General features: G+C 35.0%; 1 protein-coding gene across 3 annotated transcripts in view; it reads left to right on the top strand.

Annotated features, from left to right (window-relative positions):
* The window catches only part of COL12A1 (collagen, type XII, alpha 1), a 124,763-nt gene that overhangs the window by 5,373 nt on the left and 95,652 nt on the right, over positions 1-23,738 (top strand). For 2 of the 3 annotated variants that reach the window (XM_011965823.1, XM_011965824.1), the window contains exons 3-12: positions 5,791-5,907; positions 7,724-7,867; positions 8,318-8,377; positions 10,259-10,522; positions 10,693-10,857; positions 11,537-11,710; positions 15,917-16,207; positions 16,418-17,020; positions 18,866-19,138; positions 22,161-22,433. The exons of the other annotated variant lie outside the window; for it this stretch is intronic. In XM_011965823.1, the coding sequence (XP_011821213.1) occupies positions 5,791-5,907; positions 7,724-7,867; positions 8,318-8,377; positions 10,259-10,522; positions 10,693-10,857; positions 11,537-11,710; positions 15,917-16,207; positions 16,418-17,020; positions 18,866-19,138; positions 22,161-22,433 (2,364 nt within the window). The remainder of the gene's footprint in view (positions 1-5,790; positions 5,908-7,723; positions 7,868-8,317; positions 8,378-10,258; positions 10,523-10,692; positions 10,858-11,536; positions 11,711-15,916; positions 16,208-16,417; positions 17,021-18,865; positions 19,139-22,160; positions 22,434-23,738) is intronic. 3 annotated transcript variants of the gene reach the window in all.

Here is a 23,738-nt window from a genome sequence, read left to right as displayed (position 1 = left end):
ATTTCATCATGGAGCCCATATGAAAATTATTAGTGAGATATTTGACTTTTTTTGTACTATGTCTTTGACAATTGGGTGTGTATTTTATACTTGCAGTGCAGTTTATTCTTTAAATTATTTTTATTTTTCCTGAAACAGAGTCTCGCTCTGTTGCCCAGGCTGGAGTGTAGTGGCTTGATCTCGGCTCACTGCAGACTTTGCCTCCTGGGTTCAAGTGATTCCATGCCTTAACATCCTGAGTAGCTGGTACTACAGGGGTTTGCCACCATGCTTGGCTAATTTTTGTATTTTTAGTAGAGATGGGGTTTCACCATGTTGGCCAGGCTGATCTTGAACCTCTGCCCTCAATTGATCCACCTGCCTCAGCCTCCCAAAGTCTGGGATTACAGACAGCACTGTTTATTTTGTACTGGCCACATTTCAAGAGCTTGATAGCCACACATGTCTGGTTGCTCCCGTGTTGGACAGCACAACTCTAGTGTTGACTCCTAAGTGGTGCTAGGAGCCTTTGAAGGGCTAACAAAATTTGTGGCCAAAGCCTTTCTGGGGACACTGGGCTGGGACCAGAATTTCTTTGAAATATTTCTGTTGGGGGCATTTCAAAATTTCAACTTGGGACTCTATTTGGTACCATGCCATTTCAATCTGAATCCTAAAGTAGCCACAGTTACGTTTCTTTTCCTTTCATGACTCACACTTGCACTCTTACATTCATACTATTTTATCACCATTTTCTATGACCTTAATGTTTTGTATATTAAAAACTCAATACCTTTTTGAAAACATTAATTAAAATGTTTTGGCATTCACTTTTTGCATTTCTTCCTTTTTATAGTGGCAATATTTTTGTTTTGTTTTTCTTCTGCTTATTTGTATTAGGAGCTATATTTTTCATACTATGTTATCTTGTCCTATAGAAATAAGAGTGGAAATGATTTTTTTCACTTCAGTATTTATAATTTTTAGCCACTGTATAGACTTTATCAACTGTATCACTGCATAGACTTTATCAGCCATATCTGAGTGGCCTAGAATGTATGAATTATTTTTGGTTCATGTATCATACAGTGTGTTAATTATCCTGTAGAAAATTTAACACTTTGCATTTAAAGGTTAATGGCCAGTATTCCCTGAGAGTTGGTCACTTTTCTAATTAATCTAGGATTAGAGATGACCACAGGTTTTGTGAAAAACAGAGTGTTAATTTCGGTTAGTCTGATTTATAGTTTATAATATATAATAAACAACTGAATATTATCAATTCATCTGTGAGTTGTGGCTATAGCTTTGTCTTGTGTCTAGGTTAAGAGACTACTTTGTATATATTTCTATAATCCTATGTCTAATTTGTGTTATAACAGAAATTTCAAACTAGAGGCTAACATAGAGATCATCTATTCTACTCTCATTTTCCAAATGAGAAAATGAGGCCCAGAGAGGCTGAATCACTTGGTCAACTAATGCACCTACTTAGATATGAAAAACAGACAAGACCCCAGTCTTCTAGTCCTAGGTTAGTGCTGGTTTGGTCACACTGTGCTTTCTTTGTGCTTAACAACTGGTTGTTCCAGAAAGTTTAATGAGAGGACACATTTTATAATGTGTATAAAATAATCTGTAGCTTATTCTAAAACATTATCTTTTCAACTGATTATTTATGGTACCTTGAAAACTCAAATGAAATGAATTTCTATATCATGGCAAAGATCATTAAATTTATACTAACTTTGCTTGGCAAACATAAATTAATGCCTATAGAATATGGTTAACTCATCACATATTGCACACTTGTCAAGGTTTCTACTATTAAGGTAATATCCTTTCCAGTGTTGTTATCACAGATATCAAACTAAAGATCTTACTAGTTCATCAAGATATTTTAGTAGTATATTATTAGCTTTGATTTATCTATAGCACATTGTATATACTTACCAATACTTATTAGACTCCTCTACTCCCGCTCATCCATTTTCCCACCTGTCTATCCATCCTTCTCTTCATTCATCTCTGCAGTGGCTGGTAATTTCTTGGACATAGCCCCTTTTTGGGTGCCCTATTAAAAATGTTTCAAAAAGTTATATATCAAGATGGACACTTTAGTTTTAAATGCTTGAACAAGTATATAAAGTTAATATACCAAATTCCATCTATATCTGAATTGGAGATAACTGAATACCACATATTTATGTATATATGTATAATAATACATAATATGTATAATATATACACATATAATTATTCATGTATATATATAAATCAGCTCCATATAAATATTGTTTATATTTACAAATATATGTATATATTAAAAATATGTATATATTAAACCCATTTATGTCTAGTGTTCCATTATTGGAATGCTAAGCATGTGGGAGTTATTTATATCCTACTGCTCAAGGTCATTGCCAAGGTCTGATTACAAAAATTCAAAAAATTGCAACCTCAGGCATAAATGGTTTAAAAGCAACTACTTATAAATATTGTTTTCTAAAGTTAATTTTTGATGGAAATATTTCTTCTACTTTGCATCTAATCTAGTACAGTAGAAAACTGTATGTTTTTGTAGTCAGACCATGGAATCCAAGTGTTGTTGCCTATTGGCTGTGTTATCTCTCTGAATTTCACTGATTTATCTGTAAAGCAGGGATAATAAGGCCCATCACTGGGTTCTTACAAGGAAAAAAGCGGCAACACAGTAACCAGCTCTCTGCCTGTTATAGAGGACAGTCAGTAAGTGTCAGCTATTATTATCATTCCCAAAATGTCCTAAATCCTGTCTATGTAACAGGATTTATGTAGCAAAAGTTTATGTAACAAGAATCTCATCAGAATGAGCCTTTTGTAGCATAGTATTTTGATACCAAAAAACATTATTTTGTAAATATGAAATTAAACTATGAGAGTAAAAATACTTAAAATTTTAGTCTCTTCACTATCAGTATTCAGGTTTTATGACTATATGTAAGATTGTTATTTATTTATAATTTTCATTCTGTTTCTCTTGGTTCGGATTCTCATCCTATGCATCTATGGCTCTTTGTAATTATAATCCATATGCAGCTAGTACATAATTGAAAATTTCTGGGCTGGGAATGGTGGCTCATGCCTATAATCCCAGCACTGTGGGAGGCTAAGGCGGGCGGATTACCTGAGGTCGAGACTTCAAGAGCAGCCTGACCAACATGGAGAAACCCCATCTCTAGTAAAAATACAAAATTAGCCAGACATGGTAGAGCTCGCCTGTAATCCCAGCTACTCAGGAGGCTGAGGCAAGAGAATCGCTTGAACCCGGGAGGCTGAGGGTGTGGTGAGCTAAGGTTGTACCACTGCACTCCTCCAGCCTGGGCAACAAGAGCAAAACCCTGTCTCAAAACAAACAAACAAACAAACAAAAACAAACAAACAAAAAAACCCAGAAAATTTCCAGCATCAGCATTATCAGCATTGTCTTAGGGAACACTTAGACTCTGTGATATATGATGGTGTTTATGAATTATTTTTATGTAAAAGAAAATATTTCAAAATTAATAACGTACATTTTTTAGCATTGATTTATGTTAACATGGGTCATACACTCACATCTGCTTTATTATTATTTTTTCATGAAACAAAACAAACAAATGTACAAATAGAATGGCAAGCCTGAAAAGCTGTATATGCAATAAAATTGGCCAGAAGAAAAGTGAAGCAGGCTCTCTGTTGTACCCATGCGGGTTGGCCATTCTTTCCTACTTTGATTCCCACATACCGCAGTTTCTATGAACACCTCAAGATCCTCTGAAATGTTAAAGACTTTTCCCCACAGTCAATTTTTCAGTTTATCTGGAATCCTGGTCATTTGGATATCAACAAGGGGGGCCGCTGCTGCCCTTCAGCAGTTTTAACCTAGTGTCCGCTGCTTCAGGTCATTTTCCTTCCAAGGTTGGTGGTACTGTTTTTCCATGTACTGATTTTTTTTAAAAGCATGCTCAGGCCAGTTGTGTCTGCCTTTGCATTAAATTTGTCCTGAGCCATTGCTATTGGAACAATATTTTATAATGATATTCTTAATGCCCGTTGTCCTATTAACATCTGTTGCATGCATGCTATACTAAGTGATGAGTACAGCTAAACCTCAAAATATGATTAAAGACCGAAGAATGTTGAGTAATTAAACTATGCATGTAGATTAATAGTCTAATCTCACTGCCTGTGTATGGATAGTAAGAATATAACATTCATTCCAATACTAGTGTATCCAATAAAAATAAAAAGCCATCTCCTATAGTTGGAGGCAGCAGTCCACTAAAGCAAATGTTTGCTTAATTATTTCCATTAAAACATGTTATTAATATTACATAAATCTTTAACCCCAGTTAAATTCTGTGACTCATGTCTCAAGGCTACTAGTGTATTTTAATTGACCTTTGGAAAAACCTAAAAGGAAATTGTAATCTCTCAAAACAGATGCAAAAATTCTGACTCACAAGGAATACTTTCAGACTAAAACATTTTAAGAAGAGTGTGGCTGAAAGTCATCTTAATTCGTTGACCTGTTTCAAGAGTAATACTTTTTAATTCATCAACCATGCACTGACAGTGAGTCAGTACAATGCTGCATGATGAGGCATGAACATTGTAGAGAGAATATCATTATAAAATATTTAGGAAACGTCTTTGTGTAATGACTACTGTACATGGAGGCTTTTGTTCATTGTGGGAAACTAAAAACAAGTCAACATTTCATTGACACATGCATGATACTGTACAGTTTTGTATGTAAACTATTTCTTTCTGTACTTTTCAGTTATTCCTGTCATTGACTTTTCCAAGTTTTTATGCGCAGTCATGTCTTCAGATCACTGATCCTTCTTCACTGTTTTCTTTAAGTTCTGTAAATAAATGTCCATAAATATACATTGATGTTGTCTTTTCATAATTAACCATTGTTTTGTAAAGGACCATACTGGCATTTTAATCTAAAATGCCCTTTCTAGTATGGAGTATACCTGCTGCAAAGGAAATAATAGTGTTGGTTTACACCCTGGAACATTCAGCAAGCTGGTGTAAACAGGCAGAATATTAGTTTTATAAACTTTTGAATATCACTATTTATATACCTACAAATTATTAACATCACTTATTTTTGAATACTTGCCTATGAATATGAATATACATTTAAATGTATATTTCCTTGTCAGATATAACTGTTTCCCATGATTCCTCATTTTCATTAAAATATATTTTTCATCTCTGCTACATATTGAGATTTATCAAATAACAATGAATAATTACAAGGCAAATAATGCAGAGAATGAACCAAAATCATCATTGATTCTTGTCCGTATTATGGGAAAAAACGTATTATGTCAATGTTTTGAATTAACTTCTCTGGTTGTAAGCAGGTTGTGATTTAGCATGCTTGTTCAAAATGCACTCAGCATGTATCAAAATTCCTTTAATTGTTATGTGAATTGTTTGCATATGTGGTTATTATATGTGATTTCATTGTACTTGTATGTACTTGTATCCAAATATGTTTCTATTATGCTTGATTTTGCTGGCCATTCTTGAATGACCTAGCAACTCAAGAATCAAAAGTGTTTCGTGCTGTCTTCTGTAATATGTATACTCTCTGATGTTTTGTCAGCTTTTAGTTTTATTCTTATCCAACAACATATCTTTTATATTTGTTGGAAACAAATTTATGCAAAGACAATTTTAGAAAGCTTTGCTTAACACAATTCTTTGTTAATTAAATTGACCATTTTGTGACATTGAAAACCTTAATAATATAAACTCTCTCTTTTGCAGTTGACCCACCTTCAGACTTGAATTTTAAAATTATAGATGAAAATACTGTTCATATGTCATGGGCAAAACCAGTTGATCCAATTGTGGGTTACAGAATAACGGTGGACCCTACAACAGGTAAGTTTTGAGACTGGAGTTTTAGGACAGAAGCATCAAGATGATATAATACAATCTCCACCTCTTCTCCCATTTCATCATGAAGAAGCTGAGCTTTAGGAAGCCTGAGGGATTTGATCCATGTCACCAGACATTTGCTGAACTCAGGTTTCAGATTTCCAGCCTAGTATCCACTATTATATTTTAATGTTATTGAGTATAACATGTTTTGCTGTGGTAGGCTGTTCTTATTAAAATTTTACTCTATTTTTACCTGATCAAAATATTGTTAGTAATCTTTGATCTTATAAAATCAAATCCTTGTTCCTTGGCATTCTTCTTGAATTACTTAATCTTTTCAGCATTTAAAGTATCAGTTGATGAAGTACGTTGTTACACCTTACCCAGTGTCCTACACATTTCAGTATCCAGGAAACATCATTCTGTGATAATGATAAACAACCATGGTGACAGATAAGAATTTACTTTGGCTAGGTGTATTCTGTAGACACTAGGCTGAATCCTTGGAAAACAAAACTTGTTTTGCTTGTTCTCAAGCATTGTCTTTAGTGTTAATAATGTTGCCAAAATGTGGAGAACCAAACTCTATTGATTAATTTTTAGTTCTAAAATGGAATGAGAAAATGACCATTTCTACTAACATTGGCTAAATGGTAAGAAGAAGTCTTGACTGGCTGACAGTAGAGATGGAAGATGTCAGTACAGATTATTACTAGAACTGTGTTTATTTATCTTTTAGCCTTTAAAAATATTAATGATTTTACATATCGATTTACCGGGAAATATAGCTTTTTTAAAAAAGATGATTTAAAAACTTAAAAAGGAGTCAAAAATTTACTTTTTTCTCTTTGAATCTTTCTCCCCAAATATATTTGCAGTTACCTTATTCATTCCAAAGCAGAAAATCAGTTCTAACAGGGTCCATCCAGTTTCCAGATGTTGGGAATAACTGACACCCAGCAATTCCAAAACTGGCACTGGGACTACCCAACCTGGCAGAGTCTGAGTGTCTTGATGTCCTCTGGGGATCTTGGTTGGTTTTGCATATTCCACCTGCAAACCAAGAGCATTTTTCAGTGGTCTATTGCACCTGTTATCTTTTCTAATTATTTATATTTTGACGAAAACAATATAATTAAAAATATCATCAGGCACGTCATTCCCAGGAACCACCATGTTTCCTGATTGAATTGAGAATTAACAGAATCTAGAAGGGAGTACATAATTGCCAAAATATAAGTAAACACCTAGTATACTGGACCTTGAAATATTTGATACCTGCTTAAGTCAATGCAGAGGTCAATGTTACCCATTAAGGCATGTGGCCATTTGAGAATGGAATATGCACTGCTTCTACACAGATTTCCTACTAGAGATTGGTCTTAACCTCTGGGGTTTGTTTTCCTTGAGTTTATTTTCATTTCTTATTTCTCTCTCTCTGCTGTCCTCTAATGCATAATTTAAAATTAAATTCTTTTTCTTTGCATTTATAAAACTGTTATCTCCCATTAGTCTCCAAAACCAATGATAGATTTTTAGTTTGATATTCTGGTATACCTTTAAACTAGAAAAGTCTTGAATTCTCAAACAAGTATTAAATATAACAAAAGAAATACCAGTCCATTTATTAAATTTCTAAAATTCAAAATTTTAGTTTTGGAAGGCAGTAAAAAAAATAATGTTTGAGTGTCCTGAAAAAAATGTATATATTGAATTTTTCAGATTTTGAGTACTTCTGGGAATTACAGTATAGTGTGTTGTGTTATATGTGAAAAATGTTTTCTTGCATTCATATTTTTCCTTTTTATATTTCCAGATGGGCCTACTAAAGAATTTACCCTTGCAGCTAGTACCACTGAAACTTTATTGTCAGAACTTGTACCTGAAACAGAGTATGTGGTGACAATAACTTCATATGATGAAGTAGAAGAAAGTGTACCAGTTATAGGACAACTAACAAGTAAGCATACATATAAATTAAAATACTTGTGTCCTTTTTATTTTGCAGAAAAGTTTTCCTACTTCAGATTTAATCTCTTGTGATACAGAGTTAATTTATACCAGTACTAACTATTTTTTCTGTTATCCTAGTTATTAGTGGACATGAATAATTCATTCCTGATTTATAACTCTGGTCTCTGGAAACAGCAGGACTGTTATAAATGAAGACCATTAAAAATGTTAAACTTTGCTGGACAACAATGTGAATATCTTTTTGAAATATCTCAAAGATATCACTAAAATAACTTACTTGCAAGGGAATGATTATCTGGCAGTATTCTCTGACCAGCTGGGCAGGGCCATACTTTTAAGAGACAATAGCAAAAACTAACATAATATATTTATTCTATTTTAAAGAGAATGTCTGCTTGGGTTCATTTGCTTTTGTAATAATAAAGTTTTAACTTAGTTCAAACAGGTAGTTCGACAAAGCCAGTGGAGAAGAAACCTGGAAAAACCGAGATACAAAGTGAGTGTTTCTCGTACTATTTTTGCTTAGATTCATGGAAGTAATAAATGTAGGATAGAACAAATGTTCCAGTTTTATACATAGATTGATCTTATTCCTATATTAATTTCTATAAGCTTTATCTAGAAGGAGCACAGACAATATAAGAATAATGTATAACTAAGCCATTATAACCTAAGTTCTGATGTTCTAGCCAGTTTTTCATTCTATTTACTAGATATTCTTTTCAATGGGAGAGTTTGAAATTGTGTGTGTTCAACCTTTCCTGCAGGATTTTGGCAATAGGTGAAAACAAAGCATATTTCAGGACTCAGCTCGTTTCTCAAAGACAAACTGATAGCAGTAGGTGGTACTTAGGAATATATGAGAAATACAAGGCTGGAACATGAGAGAGATGCCCTCAGCTAGTGTTCAAAGCAATGCAATTGTCATGAAAATACTTTTCTAAGTCTATGTGTATGTTAATGCTCCTCTCTAGGTTATTTACATGGCCTTAGTTGAAAAAGTTGTAACCTTTTTCAGAGTCTCTATAACACACCTCTTATAAATTGGTGCATTTGTAATCAGATGAAAGCAATTTTATTTAGTCTAGATCTTGCAGTTATTAGCCTCCTTTTGTCTTATATTGCTTTGTCTGACTTATGGGGATAGATCCTTAAGGGGTTTCTTGGACTTCTAATTTTGTCACCTTCTAAAACTTGGATTTATGACCTAGAATGACAATAAAAAGGTTATAAACATAAAGGTCTCTTTATCTGGAAATATTCCCTCCAGACCACTGTTTATCATTATTTCAGATGCTAATATTTTTAACAATTAGTACTGATTTTAAATTGAAGTATTATGCCAAGTATTGACTTTTTAATAGACTTGAACTGACCTATTAAATAGTGTGCAAAACTTATTTAAGAATACAACTTGTATTTGGCTTGCAAAATTTTCCAGCACCCTCTCCTTCTCTTCCTAGCCAAATACTTCTTTTATTACCTACCAACTGACTGCAAGGACAAAGTCATCTTCAGAAAATTCACTTGGTATTGCATTACAAATACAGATTTTCATAAAACCAACTTGACCTCTACCATAGAAAGAAGAAAAGATAACATATTCAGTTATAAAAGCTGATCATTGTATTCTGATAATTTCAGAATACCACATGGATTTTTAACTTTTGAATAAAAATAATTGTTTACCCTCTTTGTTCACTAAAAGTAGGTTTTAATTGTCGAATTTAAATATATTGATAATTAGTACTAGATATTTTGGCTATTTTGCATAATTTTATGCTTGTTTTTACTTCTGTTAGGCTCCCTTAGCCCTCTAGACTAACCCTAATACAAACTTTAGATAATTATATTGAAAAGTGCAATAGAATATTAACAAATTAGGTCTTCAACTCAACTGCACTTCCTTGAATGGTGCAGCAATTATTTTGTATTTATTTGTTGATAAATACCAAGGAATAAAAACCCTTTGCTTGTATTTCTTTTGTGTGACTCCTAAATGTTTTATAAAATTTGGATTTGTAAAGAAGAGTGAGGGTATAGTTTATAAAAATGGATAGGTTGATAGCACGAATACTTGGACTTTATGCCCCTGGAGAGCAGGTTATAGATCTGTTTGTCTCTTTTTGTATAATGTCTTATATAGCAATTTAAAGACATCTAGTTCCATGAATTCATCTTGATAAAGGCATTGAAAATGCTTCTATGTGTTGTTAGTAAAACTGTATATTCGTTTGTGCATGTGGGTGAAGAACAATCGGTGAATATGTTCTAATGAACAGAATGATTTAAGGAGCTGACATTCTTGCAATGTTAGCGTGTATTGATGAGCTGATTTAATAAAGCATCATTTAAAAAGATATCAAATGTATTACAGAATGCTCTGTCAGTGCCTGGACTGATCTGATTTTCCTTGTGGATGGCTCTTGGAGTGTGGGAAGAAATAATTTCAAGTACATTTTAGACTTTATTGCTGCTCTTGTGTCTGCTTTTGATATTGGGGAAGAGAAGACAAGAGTTGGAGTTGTTCAGTACAGCTCTGATACCAGGACTGAATTTAACTTAAATCAGTACTACCAAAGGGATGAGCTTCTTGCTGCAATAAAAAAAATTCCATATAAAGGTGGCAACACAATGACAGGTATGTTCTACAGATTTCTTTAAAGTTAAAAATAAATGAAATGTCTGTTTCAGAAAGAAATGACGCATTGCCTATTACATATTAAATATTTTTGACATTATTCACATAGTTTTTGACTTTGGAAAAATTGTGTAGTACAGAGTAAATGAACATGTTTCTTTTCCCTTTAGGGGATGCCATTGATTATTTAGTTAAAAATACTTTCACGGAATCTGCTGGGGCAAGAGTTGGCTTTCCTAAAGTGGCAATTATTATTACGGATGGAAAATCCCAGGATGAAGTGGAAATTCCAGCAAGAGAGCTTCGTAATGTTGGAGTTGAAGTTTTCTCCTTGGGTAGGTTAAGTTCAGTTAATTATTTCCATTTTACAACTCCTGCAGTATGCTTAATGTTTAGGAAGATGAAATATTGATTCCTTAAGGAAGGATGCTATTAGAAGTGTTTACTGCATTTTTATAGTGTAATATTAAAGACTTAAAAATTGTCTTTAAGTAAAAATTCTGCTTATCTATTTCCCTTATATAACTCCCTTAGCATATGTATTTAGGAAGGTGGTATTCACATTCTTTGCCAGCTCTCTACTTTTCAAAGAATGCTGGACCAATGATTCTAATAAAGATCCTCCTTGTATTATCATTAAGTGTGTTTTATGTGTTTCCTATATTATGTAATACTTGAAGAATTCAGAGGGCTCCAGCTTATTCAGGACTCTGGAAGAAAAAAGTATTATCTTTACAGATGGCAAAGACATATGATGGTATGGTTGGGATGAAAGCCCACTCTGTTTAACTAACCATTTGTTTTCCTCTTTGGCTGGCCACTCTATGTCAAATTACAAAATGTTTTTGTCATCTGCGCAGTTGCACATTCGTTATGAAGCAAAGCAATCTGGCTTATGACTTAATAATGATTTGAATATGTCTTCAGTTGTGAAAGACAGAGAAAACGAAGAACTCCTCCAAGTCAATTGGCACATCTCCCATTTCAATATGTCCTTATCCTTTTGTTTCAAAGGCATTAAAGCTGCAGATGCAAAAGAACTCAAACAAATTGCCTCCACACCTTCACTGAACCATGTTTTCAATGTGGCCAACTTTGATGCAATCGTGGATATTCAGAATGAGATCATCTCCCAGGTGTGCTCAGGTGTTGATGAACAACTTGGTGAATTGGTTAGTGGAGAAGAAGGTGAGTAGACTGTGTAGTATTCCCCATGTGTTAGTCTTTTCCATTGTTTGAGTATTTATAGTTTTATAGTTATCTTAGAAGTAGACATACTTAAATATTTCTTCCAGTGATTCTCCAATTGTATACTCCATTTGCATTGTTTTTTAGCAACTCAACTTGTTGATACCATTTGCATTGTTTTTCCTTCCAGTGGAACATTCAATAAAATGTATCATTGCAAAGTTCTTAAAATTTTTTTGGGGAGTGACAAGTTATGATTTACTCTTTTGTTTAAGACTCTTTTGTGTACGTTGAATGTCTGTCTGATTATGCTATTATGGTACTTGCTTTAATTATCTTGCACTCTGATTTAAACGTTGATGGGCTGGAAAGACATTTGCAACTTAAAATAATAAAAATGTTTCTGTTAACTGGCTAAGGACAAGGGTTTTCTATCATTATACTCTGTGTAATGTTTTGAAAGCTTTTAAGAATATTTCAAAGGTCAGTCAATGTGATCCTTCCATTAGAAAATTCTCTCATTTCTATTAGTTATTACTTCTAAATACATGGAAGAAAGAAGAGACATTTCAAAAGCATCCTTTTGAACATTAAAAAATAACAACCTTAAGCCTTTATATTTTTCCATCATTGTTCTCCTCTCAGCCTGAGAATCATTAAGTGATTAAACATAAATTCTAAATAGCGACATCTTCAGTCATACAAACTCTTTAATCTTCAATCTCAACATTTTGTCAAAATGTTCATTGGTCCGAATTCTGTCTCAGAACCTCTCATTACTTCATGGGCTCTCAATCTGTTCCTTTGTTTTACTGTCTAATGTCCATCCTTTTTGCTTTGTATTATTATAAAATCCATCTCATTCACCTCTACTTTTCTCTGATTATTTCTCTCTACTCAATCTTTTAAACAGTTTAATTCTTCCTGGGGTGCAGTTGCATGTATGCAAGGGTAGGCCAAACTTTTTTGCTGCCACTGTTGGAACTTTCCCTGTGTAGGAGGGGGCTGGGGCTGCATCACAGGTGTTCACATTTCTCTTTAGTGTCTTTTCTCTTCTGCTGGACTAACCTGAGGCTTCTCTTCTGCTGGACTAGCCTGTACTGCCTCTGTATCCCTCAGGTTTGGCCAAATTTCCATGTGGCATCTCTGTGGCTTCCCTCCTACTACTTTTTACGGAAACATAATTTTTAAATATATATATATTTTTAAAATTATTTTCATTTTTTAAACTTTTAAGTTCAGGGATACATGTACAGGTTTGTTACATAGATAAACTTGTTTCAGGGGGGTTTGTCGTACAGATCATTTCGTTACCCAGGTATTAAGCCTAGTACCTATTAGTTATTTTTCCTGATACTTTCCCTCCTTCTACCTTCAACCCTCCAATAGGCCCCAATGTGTGTGTTGTTTCTCTCTATGTATCCATGTGTTCTCATCATTTAGCCCCCAGTTATAAGCAAGAACATGTGGTATTTGGTTTTCTGTTCCTGTGTTAGTTTGCTAAGGATAATGGCCTCTAGTTCTATCCATGTCCCTGCAAAGGACATGGTCTTATTCTTTTTCATAGCTGTATAGTATTCCATGGTATACATGTCCCACATTTTCCTTATCCAGTCTATCATTGATGGGGTTTTTTTTGTTAATTCCAAGTCTTTGATATTGTGAATAGTGCTGCAGTGGATATACGCGTGCATGTATCTTTATAATAGGATGATTTATATTCCTTGGGTATATACCCAGTAATGGGATTGCTGGGTCAAATGGTGTTTCTGTTCTTAGTTCTTTGAGGAATTGTTGCACTGTCTTCCACAATGGTTGAACTAATTTACACTCCTACCAACAGTATATAGGTGTTCCTTTTTCTCCAGTACCTCACCAGCATTTGTTATTTTTTGACTTTTTAATAGTAGCCATTCTGACTGGTGTGAGATGGTGTCTCATTGTGGTTTTGATTTGCGTTTCTCTAATAATCAGTGATGTTGAACTTTTTTTTGTATTATTGTTGACCACATGGATGTCTTCTTTTGAAAAGTGTCTGTTTATGTCCTTTGCCCACTTTTTAATGGGGCTGTGTGTTGTTTTCTTGTAAATTTGTTTATGTTCCTTATAGATGCTGGATATTAGACCTTTGTTGGATGCATAGTTTGCAAAAATTTTCTCCCATTTTGTATGTTGTCTGTTTACTCTGTTGGTAGTTTCTTTTGAGTTTCTTTTGCTGTGTAGAAACTCTTTAGTTTAATTAGATCCCATTTGTCAATTTTTGTTTTCATTGCAATTGCTTTTGGCATCTTTGTCATGAAATCTATGTCCTGAATGGTATTGCCTAGTTGTTTTCCAGGATTTTGACAGTTTTGGGTCTTACATTTAAGTCTTTAGTCCATCTTGAGTTAATTTTTTTTATATGGTGTAAGGAAGGGGTCCAGATTCAATCTTCTGCATATGGCTAGCCAGTTATCTGGGCACAATTTATTGAATAGGGAGTCCTTTCCCCATTGCTTGTTTTTGTCAGGGTTGTTGAAGATCAGATGGTTGTAGGTGTTCAGTCTTACTTCTGGATTCTCTATTCTGTACCATTGGTCTAGATGTCTGTTTTTGTACCAGTACTATGCTGTTTTGGTTACCACAGCCCTGTAATATAGTTTGAAGTCAGATAGCGTGACACCTCCAGCTTTGTTCTTTCTGCTTAGGATTGCCCTCAGATATTCGGATTCTTTTTTGTTCCATATGAAATTTAAAATACTTGTTTCTAGTTCTGTGAAGAATCTCAATGGTAGTTTATTAGGAATAGCGGTCAATCTATAGATTGCTTTTGGCAGTATGGCCATTTTAATGATATTGATTCTTTCTATTTATGAGCATGGAATGTTTTCCATTGTCATCTCTGATTTCTTTGAGCAGTGGTTTGTAGTTCCTCTTGTAGAGATCTTTCACCTAACTAGATGGCTGTATTCTTAGGTATTTTATTCTATTATTCACAACTCCCATTGTGAATGGGAGTTCATTCCTGATTTGGCTCTCAACTTGACTGTTGTTGTGTATAGGAATGCTAGCAATTTTTGCACATTGATTTTATATCCTGAGACTTTGCTAAAGTTGTTTATCAACTTAATAAGCTCTTTGGCTGAGACTATGCAGTTTTCTAGAGGGATTATGTCATCTGCAAACAGGGGTAGTTTGACTTCCTTTCTTTATATTTGGATGCTTTTTATTTCTTTTTCTTGCTTGATTGCTCTGGCCAGAACTTCCAATCCTATGTTGAACAGGAGTGTTGAGAGAGGGCAACCTCATCTTGTGCTAGTTTTCAAGAGAAATGCTTCCAGCTTTTGCCTATTCAGTATAAACATCATTTTTGTGTGCTACATCTGATTTTTTTTTGAGGAGGTGATGTGTAAATTTGGGCCTTTTTACACACACTTTTTGCAGGTTGATTTGTAAAAACTTAGAACTATATCTTCTGGGAAGTTGATTCTATTGACAAATCCAGAATTTTGATATCGTCTGAAATATCTTAAAATACTTTATATTAACAGTCAAATGCATGACTATGTTCTATGTTGAGTAAGGATCACCATTTCTTAGAGGATTGATATGTGTGTGTCAATATGCATGTTATAAGTGATTGTTTCCCCTCTGTTTGGTGGCACTGTGAACATAGTTGAACTTTTTTTCTTACCCTGAAACTAGTGAAAATAAAATTGTTTAAAATTATAAGAACTTGTCATTTAAGAACTACTAAATGCTTTATCTTTCTTGGCATATTATAAAGTATCTTTTAAAGATTCCACTTTTATGATGTCATTAAGAGAGAAAAATTCCATAAAGAATTGAATGAAGCATTGATTTAACAAATATTTATCAAGTGCCTACTTTGGTACTTGAGAATGAAGACAATGAGTGAATACTAAAACCAGAATGGAAATCTTGGTTTCAGAGAAGAATTAGGCCTGAGGTGTCCCAACATTAATTTCTTCCAAATACTTTCTTATTCCATTAACTTCTCAGCAATTTAACTAAAAGCCAAGTGTCGAGCCACTTTTGGTTTGATAGGGACATGTGAAATTGGAGACTGAGGAGGGTATTGGGCAACTCTTTTCAATGTATTCAGGATGAATTTGAATAAGGAGATTTGAAGGTCCAAACCTAAAGACCAAATTAATAAGGTTACATTTCACTGTTATTAATCACTGTCTGCTTGTAACTTTTTAGTTGTTGAGCCTCCTTCAAATTTGATTGCCGTGGAAGTCTCTTCAAAATACGTTAAGCTAAGTTGGAATCCATCTGCTAGTCCAGTGACTGGCTACAAAGTCATCCTCACACCAATGACAGCAGGAAGCCGACAGCACGCTCTGAGTGTGGGGCCTCAGACAACCACGCTCAGTGTTCGTGACCTCTCAGCAGACACAGAATACCAGATCAGTGTTTCTGCCATGAAGGGAATGACATCCAGTGAACCCATCTCAATAATGGAGAAGACTCAGCCAATGAAAGTACAAGTGGGTGAGTTAATGTGTGCATCATGTGTTTGGAATATGTGAAGGTCTGTTTGACAGAATGCCTTACTTGTTAGGACTTAGTTTTGAATGAAATATTTGCAGTAGTTTTTTTTTTTTTTTTTTTTTAAGAAGCATGCTTACTAAGCAAGCTAGATATGTATATTTTAATGATGAATATGTATTGAAGTTTAATGTACTTTTTTTCTCTTTACAGAATGCTCACGTGGTGTGGATATAAAAGCCGATATTGTGTTTTTGGTTGATGGCTCCTATAGCATTGGGATTGCAAACTTTGTTAAAGTTAGAGCCTTTTTGGAAGTTCTTGTAAAAAGTTTTGAAATTTCACCAAATAGGGTCCAGATTAGTCTTGTCCAATACAGCCGGGATCCTCATACTGAGTTCACTTTGAAAAAATTCACCAAAGTGGAAGATATAATTGAAGCAATAAACACCTTCCCTTACAGAGGAGGATCTACAAATACTGGCAAAGCAATGACTTATGTCAGAGAGAAAATATTTGTGCCTAGCAAGGGATCAAGAAGCAATGTGCCAAAGGTCATGATTCTTATCACGGATGGGAAATCATCAGATGCTTTCAGAGATCCTGCGATAAAACTAAGGAATTCAGATGTTGAAATCTTCGCAGTTGGTGTGAAAGATGCTGTTCGCTCAGAATTAGAAGCTATTGCCTCTCCTCCCGCAGAGACCCATGTGTTCACAGTGGAAGATTTTGATGCTTTTCAGAGGATATCTTTTGAACTCACACAGTCTATCTGCCTTAGAATTGAGCAAGAATTGGCAGCTATAAAGAAGAAAGGTTAGTAGACTTTGAGAGTAAAAGTTATTTCTTCATGAACAAAGCATTTTGGTTTCTAAAATTGCGGATTATGTGCTTCTTCAATTCTTTTATAGACAAGAAAAAGTAACTTTTCTATGTTATTGAAAACTATTGAACTTAGTTTACTTAGCTCTGAGATATGACTTTCTCCTGGGTATGGTTCATATTTTGGTTGGTGAAAAAGCTGTTTACTCATAAGAGTCATGAGATGTTTCTGTTCCTAGATCCTCAAGCAGGTTTAGGAACAAGTTTTATCATATGTATGTGTCATTTAGAATCCAAGTCCCAAGTATGGGGTGTTCACTATGTGCTGGATACTGAGCTGGGTCCTTCAACTCAAAGGTGATGAGAATATAGTCCTGCACCTTTGGATTCTTTTTATGCATTTCCTGGATCATTTTGGGCATCGTTTGTCACATCTGGAATTTTCTTCATTTGCCTGATCTACTTTTCGATGTTTAATTAAAAGTCCCATCCCTTGAGTTTAATGTCCTTTTCAGGGACGTGGATGAAGCTGGAAACCATCATTCTCAGCAAACTAACACAAGAACAGAAAACCGAACACTGCATGTTCTCACTCATATGTGGGAGTTGAACAATGAGAACACATGGACACGGGGGTGGGGGCATCACACACCGGGACCTGTTGGGAGGGCTGGGGGAGGGATGGCATTAGAAGAAATACCTAATGTAGATGACCAGTTGATGGGTGCAGCAAACCACCATGGCACGTTTATACCTATGTAACAAACCTGCATGTTCTGCATATGTACCCCAGAACTCAAAGTATAATAATAATAAAAAAGTCCCATGCTTTTCATGAAGCCTTCCTCAACTGTAACTGTCTTAGCACTATCATGCTATCACTTTCATCAGTTGGCTTTCCTATGTACTGCTTTTTTTTTTTTTTTTTTTTTTTGAGACAGGGTCTCACTCTGTCATCCAGGCTGGAGTGCAGTAGTGCAACCTATGCTCGTTGCAATATCTGCCTCCCCAGTTCAAGCAATTCTTGCACCTCAGCCTCCCCAGTAGCTGGAACTACAGGAGTATGCCACCATGCCTAGCTAATTTTTCTATTTTTTTTTTTTTTTTGGTAAAGACGGGATTTCATCATGTTGGCCAATCTGGTCTTGAACTCCTGACCTCAGGTGATCCACCCACCTCATTCTCCCAAAGTGCTGAGATTATAGGCATTAGCCCCCACGACCTTCCTGCTTTTTTTTTTTTTTTATGGTTGTTAATAATGTTGCATTGTCTCGTTTCTCCATTTTGATTGTGTGCCCCCTAAGGATATACTGTATGTGTTAAATATTGTCTCTTTCTATGATTTGGTTTAATAACTGCTTAGTTTAATAAACATTTTGTTGTTGGGAAAAATTCCTTAATTTTTACTTTGAAATATTTGTCTGAAAACCACCAAAGGTTAATATCCAAGTACCAGGGATGAATGGGAAAATGTGGATGGTTCATTTTTGGTCTGCTATGGTTTAAATATTCCAGTTGTGGGCAAGGCCATTCTATTGCTACTGCTTTAAGAATCTCAAAATTCACATTCAAATTTCATCACTCATTTAAATAGCAGAAGTTAGTATTATGGATAGTCAAGGTGAATAATCAAGATCTCTTGTTGGGTTGTAAGTTGGGGGATGGGCTTTCTCTCAATGGTCAAATGTAGATGAGGTACTCAGTACAGTGGTCTCAATGAGCACCATTCTCCCAAATTAATATAACCCATTTTATAAACATTTAAATATTGGTTACGGTTTTGTTTTATAGATTCAAACATTTTTAACTTTTTTTTTTTTTTTTTTTTTTTTTAAATAGCTTACGTCCCTCCAAAGGATCTTAGTTTTTCAGAAGTGACTTCTTATGGTTTCAAAACCAACTGGTCTCCAGCTGGAGAAAATGTTTTTTCATATCACATCACGTACAAGGAAGCGACTGGGGATGACGAGGTCACTGTGGTGGAGCCAGCATCGAGCACCAGTGTTGTTCTCAGCAACCTGAAGCCAGAGACCCTGTATTTGGTCAATGTGACTGCGGAGTATGAGGATGGCTTCAGCATTCCCTTAGCTGGAGAGGAGACCACCGAAGAAGGTGTGATGGGGGTTTCTGCCACTGTTTTTCAAAAATGAATAATTTATTGCAGTACAAAGTTAATAACCATCTGCTTTATAGTTCAGAATTGCCAATGCCTTTGTAAGATTTGGCATCTTTTAAAGACAGCTTTTCATAAATCTTTTTAGAAAGAGAAAAATAACTTTTAAGTAAAAAACCTTAGAATTCTTTTGATGAATTTGAAGTTAAGAGACCTAGAGAACTATTGATAATTATGGAATTAACTTTTGAAATACTGCTTATCCATCATTTTTGGTCCCACATTTCAAGAATGTCATGTCTTAAATCTTTCTGAAATTGTTTATTGTACTTACAGAGTTATGGCAAATATATATATATATATACACACACACACACGTATATATGTTGGTAATAAGTATATTATCAATTAATTATATTCTTTTAAAAAGTTGTACTAAAGTATACATAACGTATTTACCATTTTAACCATTTTTTGAGTGCACATTTTAGTGGCATTAAGTACATTCACCTTGTTGTGCTACCATCGCCACCATCCATCTTTAGAACTTGTGAAACTGAAATTCTGTACTCATTAAGGAATAACTCCCCATTCCCTCCTTCCCTCTACTCCTGGAAACCACCATTCTATTTTCTGTCTCTAGGAATTAGAGACAGAATTCCTTCTGATTAACTACCTTACTTGAGAGGACTCTTTCAGTACTTGTCTTGTGCCTGGATTATTTCACACCGTAAATGTCCTCAAGGTTGATCCATGTTGTAGTGTGTGTCAGAATGCCCTCTCTACTTATGATTGAATAATATTCCACTGTATGTATGCACCACATATCTTTTAAGATGGGGTTCTTACTATGTTACCCAGGTTGGCCTCATAATCCTAGGCTCAAATGATCCTCTTGCCTCAGCCTCCTGAGTAGCTGGGACTACGGGCATATGCCATGGCGCCCTGCTTCACATTTTGTTTATCTCCCTTCATCAGTGGACATTTGGGCTGCATCTACTTTTTGTGACTATTGCTGCTATGAACATGGTGTGCAAATTTTGCCAAATGTTTTAAGCAGTATTTGTTTACATATGTACTCCTTACTGGATAGAGTTGAATATATTTGGACACACTTTGTTACGTTTGACATTTAAGGGCACCAATTTAAGTTGGTTAGCGGCAGACTAAGGCAAGGCAATTATTCTTTAACATTAGCATAGCAAAGTATCACAATAGATGTCAATTGTTGTTTCCTCTTTTGACTGGGAATAGGAGGTAAAGACCCTGGGAGAATAGTGTGAGGAATTTAAGATAGTTATAAAGAAGTATTTGCTGACAGGGATGGTACATATTGGCATACTATACTGATAAAAGCTAGAAAATCTTTTTTCTCTGAAACATTTTTTCAGATAAGATTGCTATTTTTCTTTTTTTTTTCATGGTTTACGTATATTTCTTCCTGAAGGCCACCACATAAACTAAATGGCCTAAGAAGTCCTTTCATCTTATGACTTTTGTGGTCATATAAGCGAGAAGACCATACTCAGATATTTCTGACTTTCTGATGCTTTTCCTGTAATGCCCACACTGCTACTCAATGACCCTGACCCTTTCTCTTCAGCATTTTGGGAGGGGAATGGGAAATCTGTCTCAAGAGAGGACTTGTCTCAGGGTTTTTGAGTAGAAGTCACTCCATTCATACACACTCTAGTTTTTGGTCATTGGGCTACTACAATGGAGTTGGGTAATGTCTTTTCAGTTATATTGTCTTTAATGGAATCTGGGATTTAAATTTTTTTAGTTGATAAGAAAGTTTCCAATGTAATACTTTCATTAAGCTAACAATTATAGAGCTTCTGCTTGTGTCAGATGCTCTGCTAAATGTTTTCCATAGATTATCTCATTTAACCACTTAAATAATCCTATAAATAGTCATGTTTTGCTGCTAGGATAATCTACGGCTCAGAATTACATATCTATTAAGCTTCAGAGCTAGGATTCCAACCCATCAGTCTATCTGCTGATTTGTTCTGACTTGTTTAATCTTTTTCCTTCCAATACAAAATGAATCATGGGTGTAAGTTGGCCAAGTACCATTTCTTTCCTTCCTGGAGAGATATACTTCCTTCCTTTCTCTTCTAGAGAGATATACTTCCTTCCTTTTTTTCTCCCTGGAGTGATCTATTGATGTGTTGAATATTTAAGTAAACTTCTAAATGTCTGTGTGATACATGCCAGGCATGTTGTACGAGGCTTTCACCCCAGTGGACTGAGAAGACAAAGACCTTTAGTTCATCTTTCCTGAATATATTGTCTATAGAGACAGTTGGCCCCACTGAGCAAGAGGGTCATTTAAACATGTTTACTGAACACAAAACCAAATGATGTTCTCATTTGGGCTTAATGAAAAATGCATTTAAAATTATGAGTCTGTGGGTGTTACCCATAGTGCACCTTAGCTTCAAGATGTAGATCTAATGAGCATTCATTAGGTACCAATTCTCTGCTTGTTCCATCCCGTGTATGGTCCAATTATTCTCCAAGTCAAGTGACTATACAGATAAAAAGTTAGTGTGGGACTGACTGGATAAGACAATTTGGTTGGGTGGGTAGACATGGTAGAGCCAGGTGTTAGGTGTTATTTTCCTAGTTTCATGAGAAAATGTAGTAAGAGTGAAAGTCTTGGCTGCTTATATTCAAAGAAATGAATTGTTTTTATTCTTGAAGTTTATAGCAGTATAAATTTAGCATTTGATAGAATATTTATTATTTTAAAAGTTTACTATTATATACATCTTTATGTAATTAAAAAATTAACAGTACTTAGTTTCTTTCTGGATATTGTAGAATTCATATTTGCTATTTCAGAATTTAGTTAATCTCTGGCTAAATGAATGCAGAAACCAGGATGTTTGCAAATAAATTGCTCATGGATTTCTTTAGAGAAATGGTATAATTTAGTAATAAAAAAGTAATTTTTGTATTTTTCATACAAAGTCAATTTATGTTTTAACATCTGTTTTTCTTTTTTTATTTCAGTAAAAGGAGCACCTCGAAACCTAAAGGTGACAGATGAGACTACAGATAGTTTTAAAATTACTTGGACTCAAGCTCCAGGGAGAGTTTTAAGATATCGAATTATATATAGACCAGTTGCTGGTGGAGAAAGCAGAGAAGTTACCACCCCACCCAATCAGAGGAGGAGAACGCTGGAAAACTTGATTCCAGACACAAAATATGAAGTAACTGTAATTCCTGAATATTTCTCGGGACCTGGTTCTCCATTAACTGGAAACGCAGCTACTGAAGAAGGTAGAGGAAATATGCTTATCATATGGTGACAACCAAACTCTTAGACTAGAGGGGAAAATTGAGACAACTATCCAGATAAAAAACTCATGAGACACTTTGTTTCAATTATTTGAGTATGTTAGACCATAGTCCTTTTAGACTTAAGTTTATTTATTTATTTTTTTACTTAATCATGACATTATTTACTTGTGTTGATAAATTTAATTAATTAATTTATTAATTTTTTGGAGACAGAGTCTCCCTCTGTCATCCAAGCTGGAGTGCAGTGGCTCGGCTCACTGCAACCTCCGCCTCCCGGGTTCAAGCGATTCTCCTGACTCAGCCTCCCAAGTAGCTGGGATTACAGGCGCGTGCAACTACACCCAGCTAATTTTTGTATTTTTAGTAGAAACAGGGTTTCACCATGTTGGCCAGGCTGGTCTGAGACTCCTGACCTCAGGGGATCTGCCTGCCTTGGCCTCCTGGTGTGTTGGGATTACAGGCATGAGCCACCATGCACGTCAATAGAATTTAAATGCTAGGATATAGTCTCAATATTCTTTTTAAAATAATATTATTAAATGTTTCAATGTGAATTGAAGGATGGCTAAGAATTAAAAATCAAACTTCTATGCACCATTGAAATAGATTGTATTTTACTTCTTAAGAAAGATTTTTAAACATTAACTTGTTTTTCTTTAGATGGGATGATTAGGATCCCAGGATATATTCTGATGTTTGTTTGTTGAAATTATTAATGTTTAATATGTGATTTCATTGGGGGCAAAATGAGACATTCATAATTTTTTATTTTATTTCCTAGCTCTAATGTTTTTAAAATACCAATAATAATGCCAAGAACACATTAGCAATAATGAAAAGTTACTGAGTACCTGTCTGATGTCAGGTTCTGTACAAAGGGCTTTTCATATATTTTGTTTAATCCCTGCATAGTGTTTATGTTATTATTATCATCTCAGCTTTATAAGAGAATTAAGGCTGAGGAAATTAAATAATAAATCAAGACCACACAGCTAATAAATGGTGAATCTGAGTTTATGGATTTTACTGCCCTACTGCAGACATTTACAAGGAGTATCCATTATAGCTTGGTCTGCATCACCCTTCTCTGTCTCACTGCCTTCCCTCCCACTGCATCACTCTACCCACTCCTACTGCATTCCTCTCCCTCCTCCCCCACTGCATCACGCTCCCACCGCCCACTGCACTCCCTCCCACTGCATCACTCTCCCTCCTTCCACTGCATCACTCTCCCATCTGCCACTGCTTCACTCTCCCACCTCTCACAGCATCCCTTTCCCTCCT

This window comes from Mandrillus leucophaeus, unplaced genomic scaffold (assembly GCF_000951045.1).
Source record: "Mandrillus leucophaeus isolate KB7577 unplaced genomic scaffold, Mleu.le_1.0 Scaffold738, whole genome shotgun sequence".
NCBI classification, from domain to species: Eukaryota; Metazoa; Chordata; class Mammalia; order Primates; family Cercopithecidae; genus Mandrillus; species Mandrillus leucophaeus.
The sequence above is the reverse complement of the archived record's forward strand: the minus strand, read 5'-3'. Positions and strand labels throughout refer to the sequence as shown.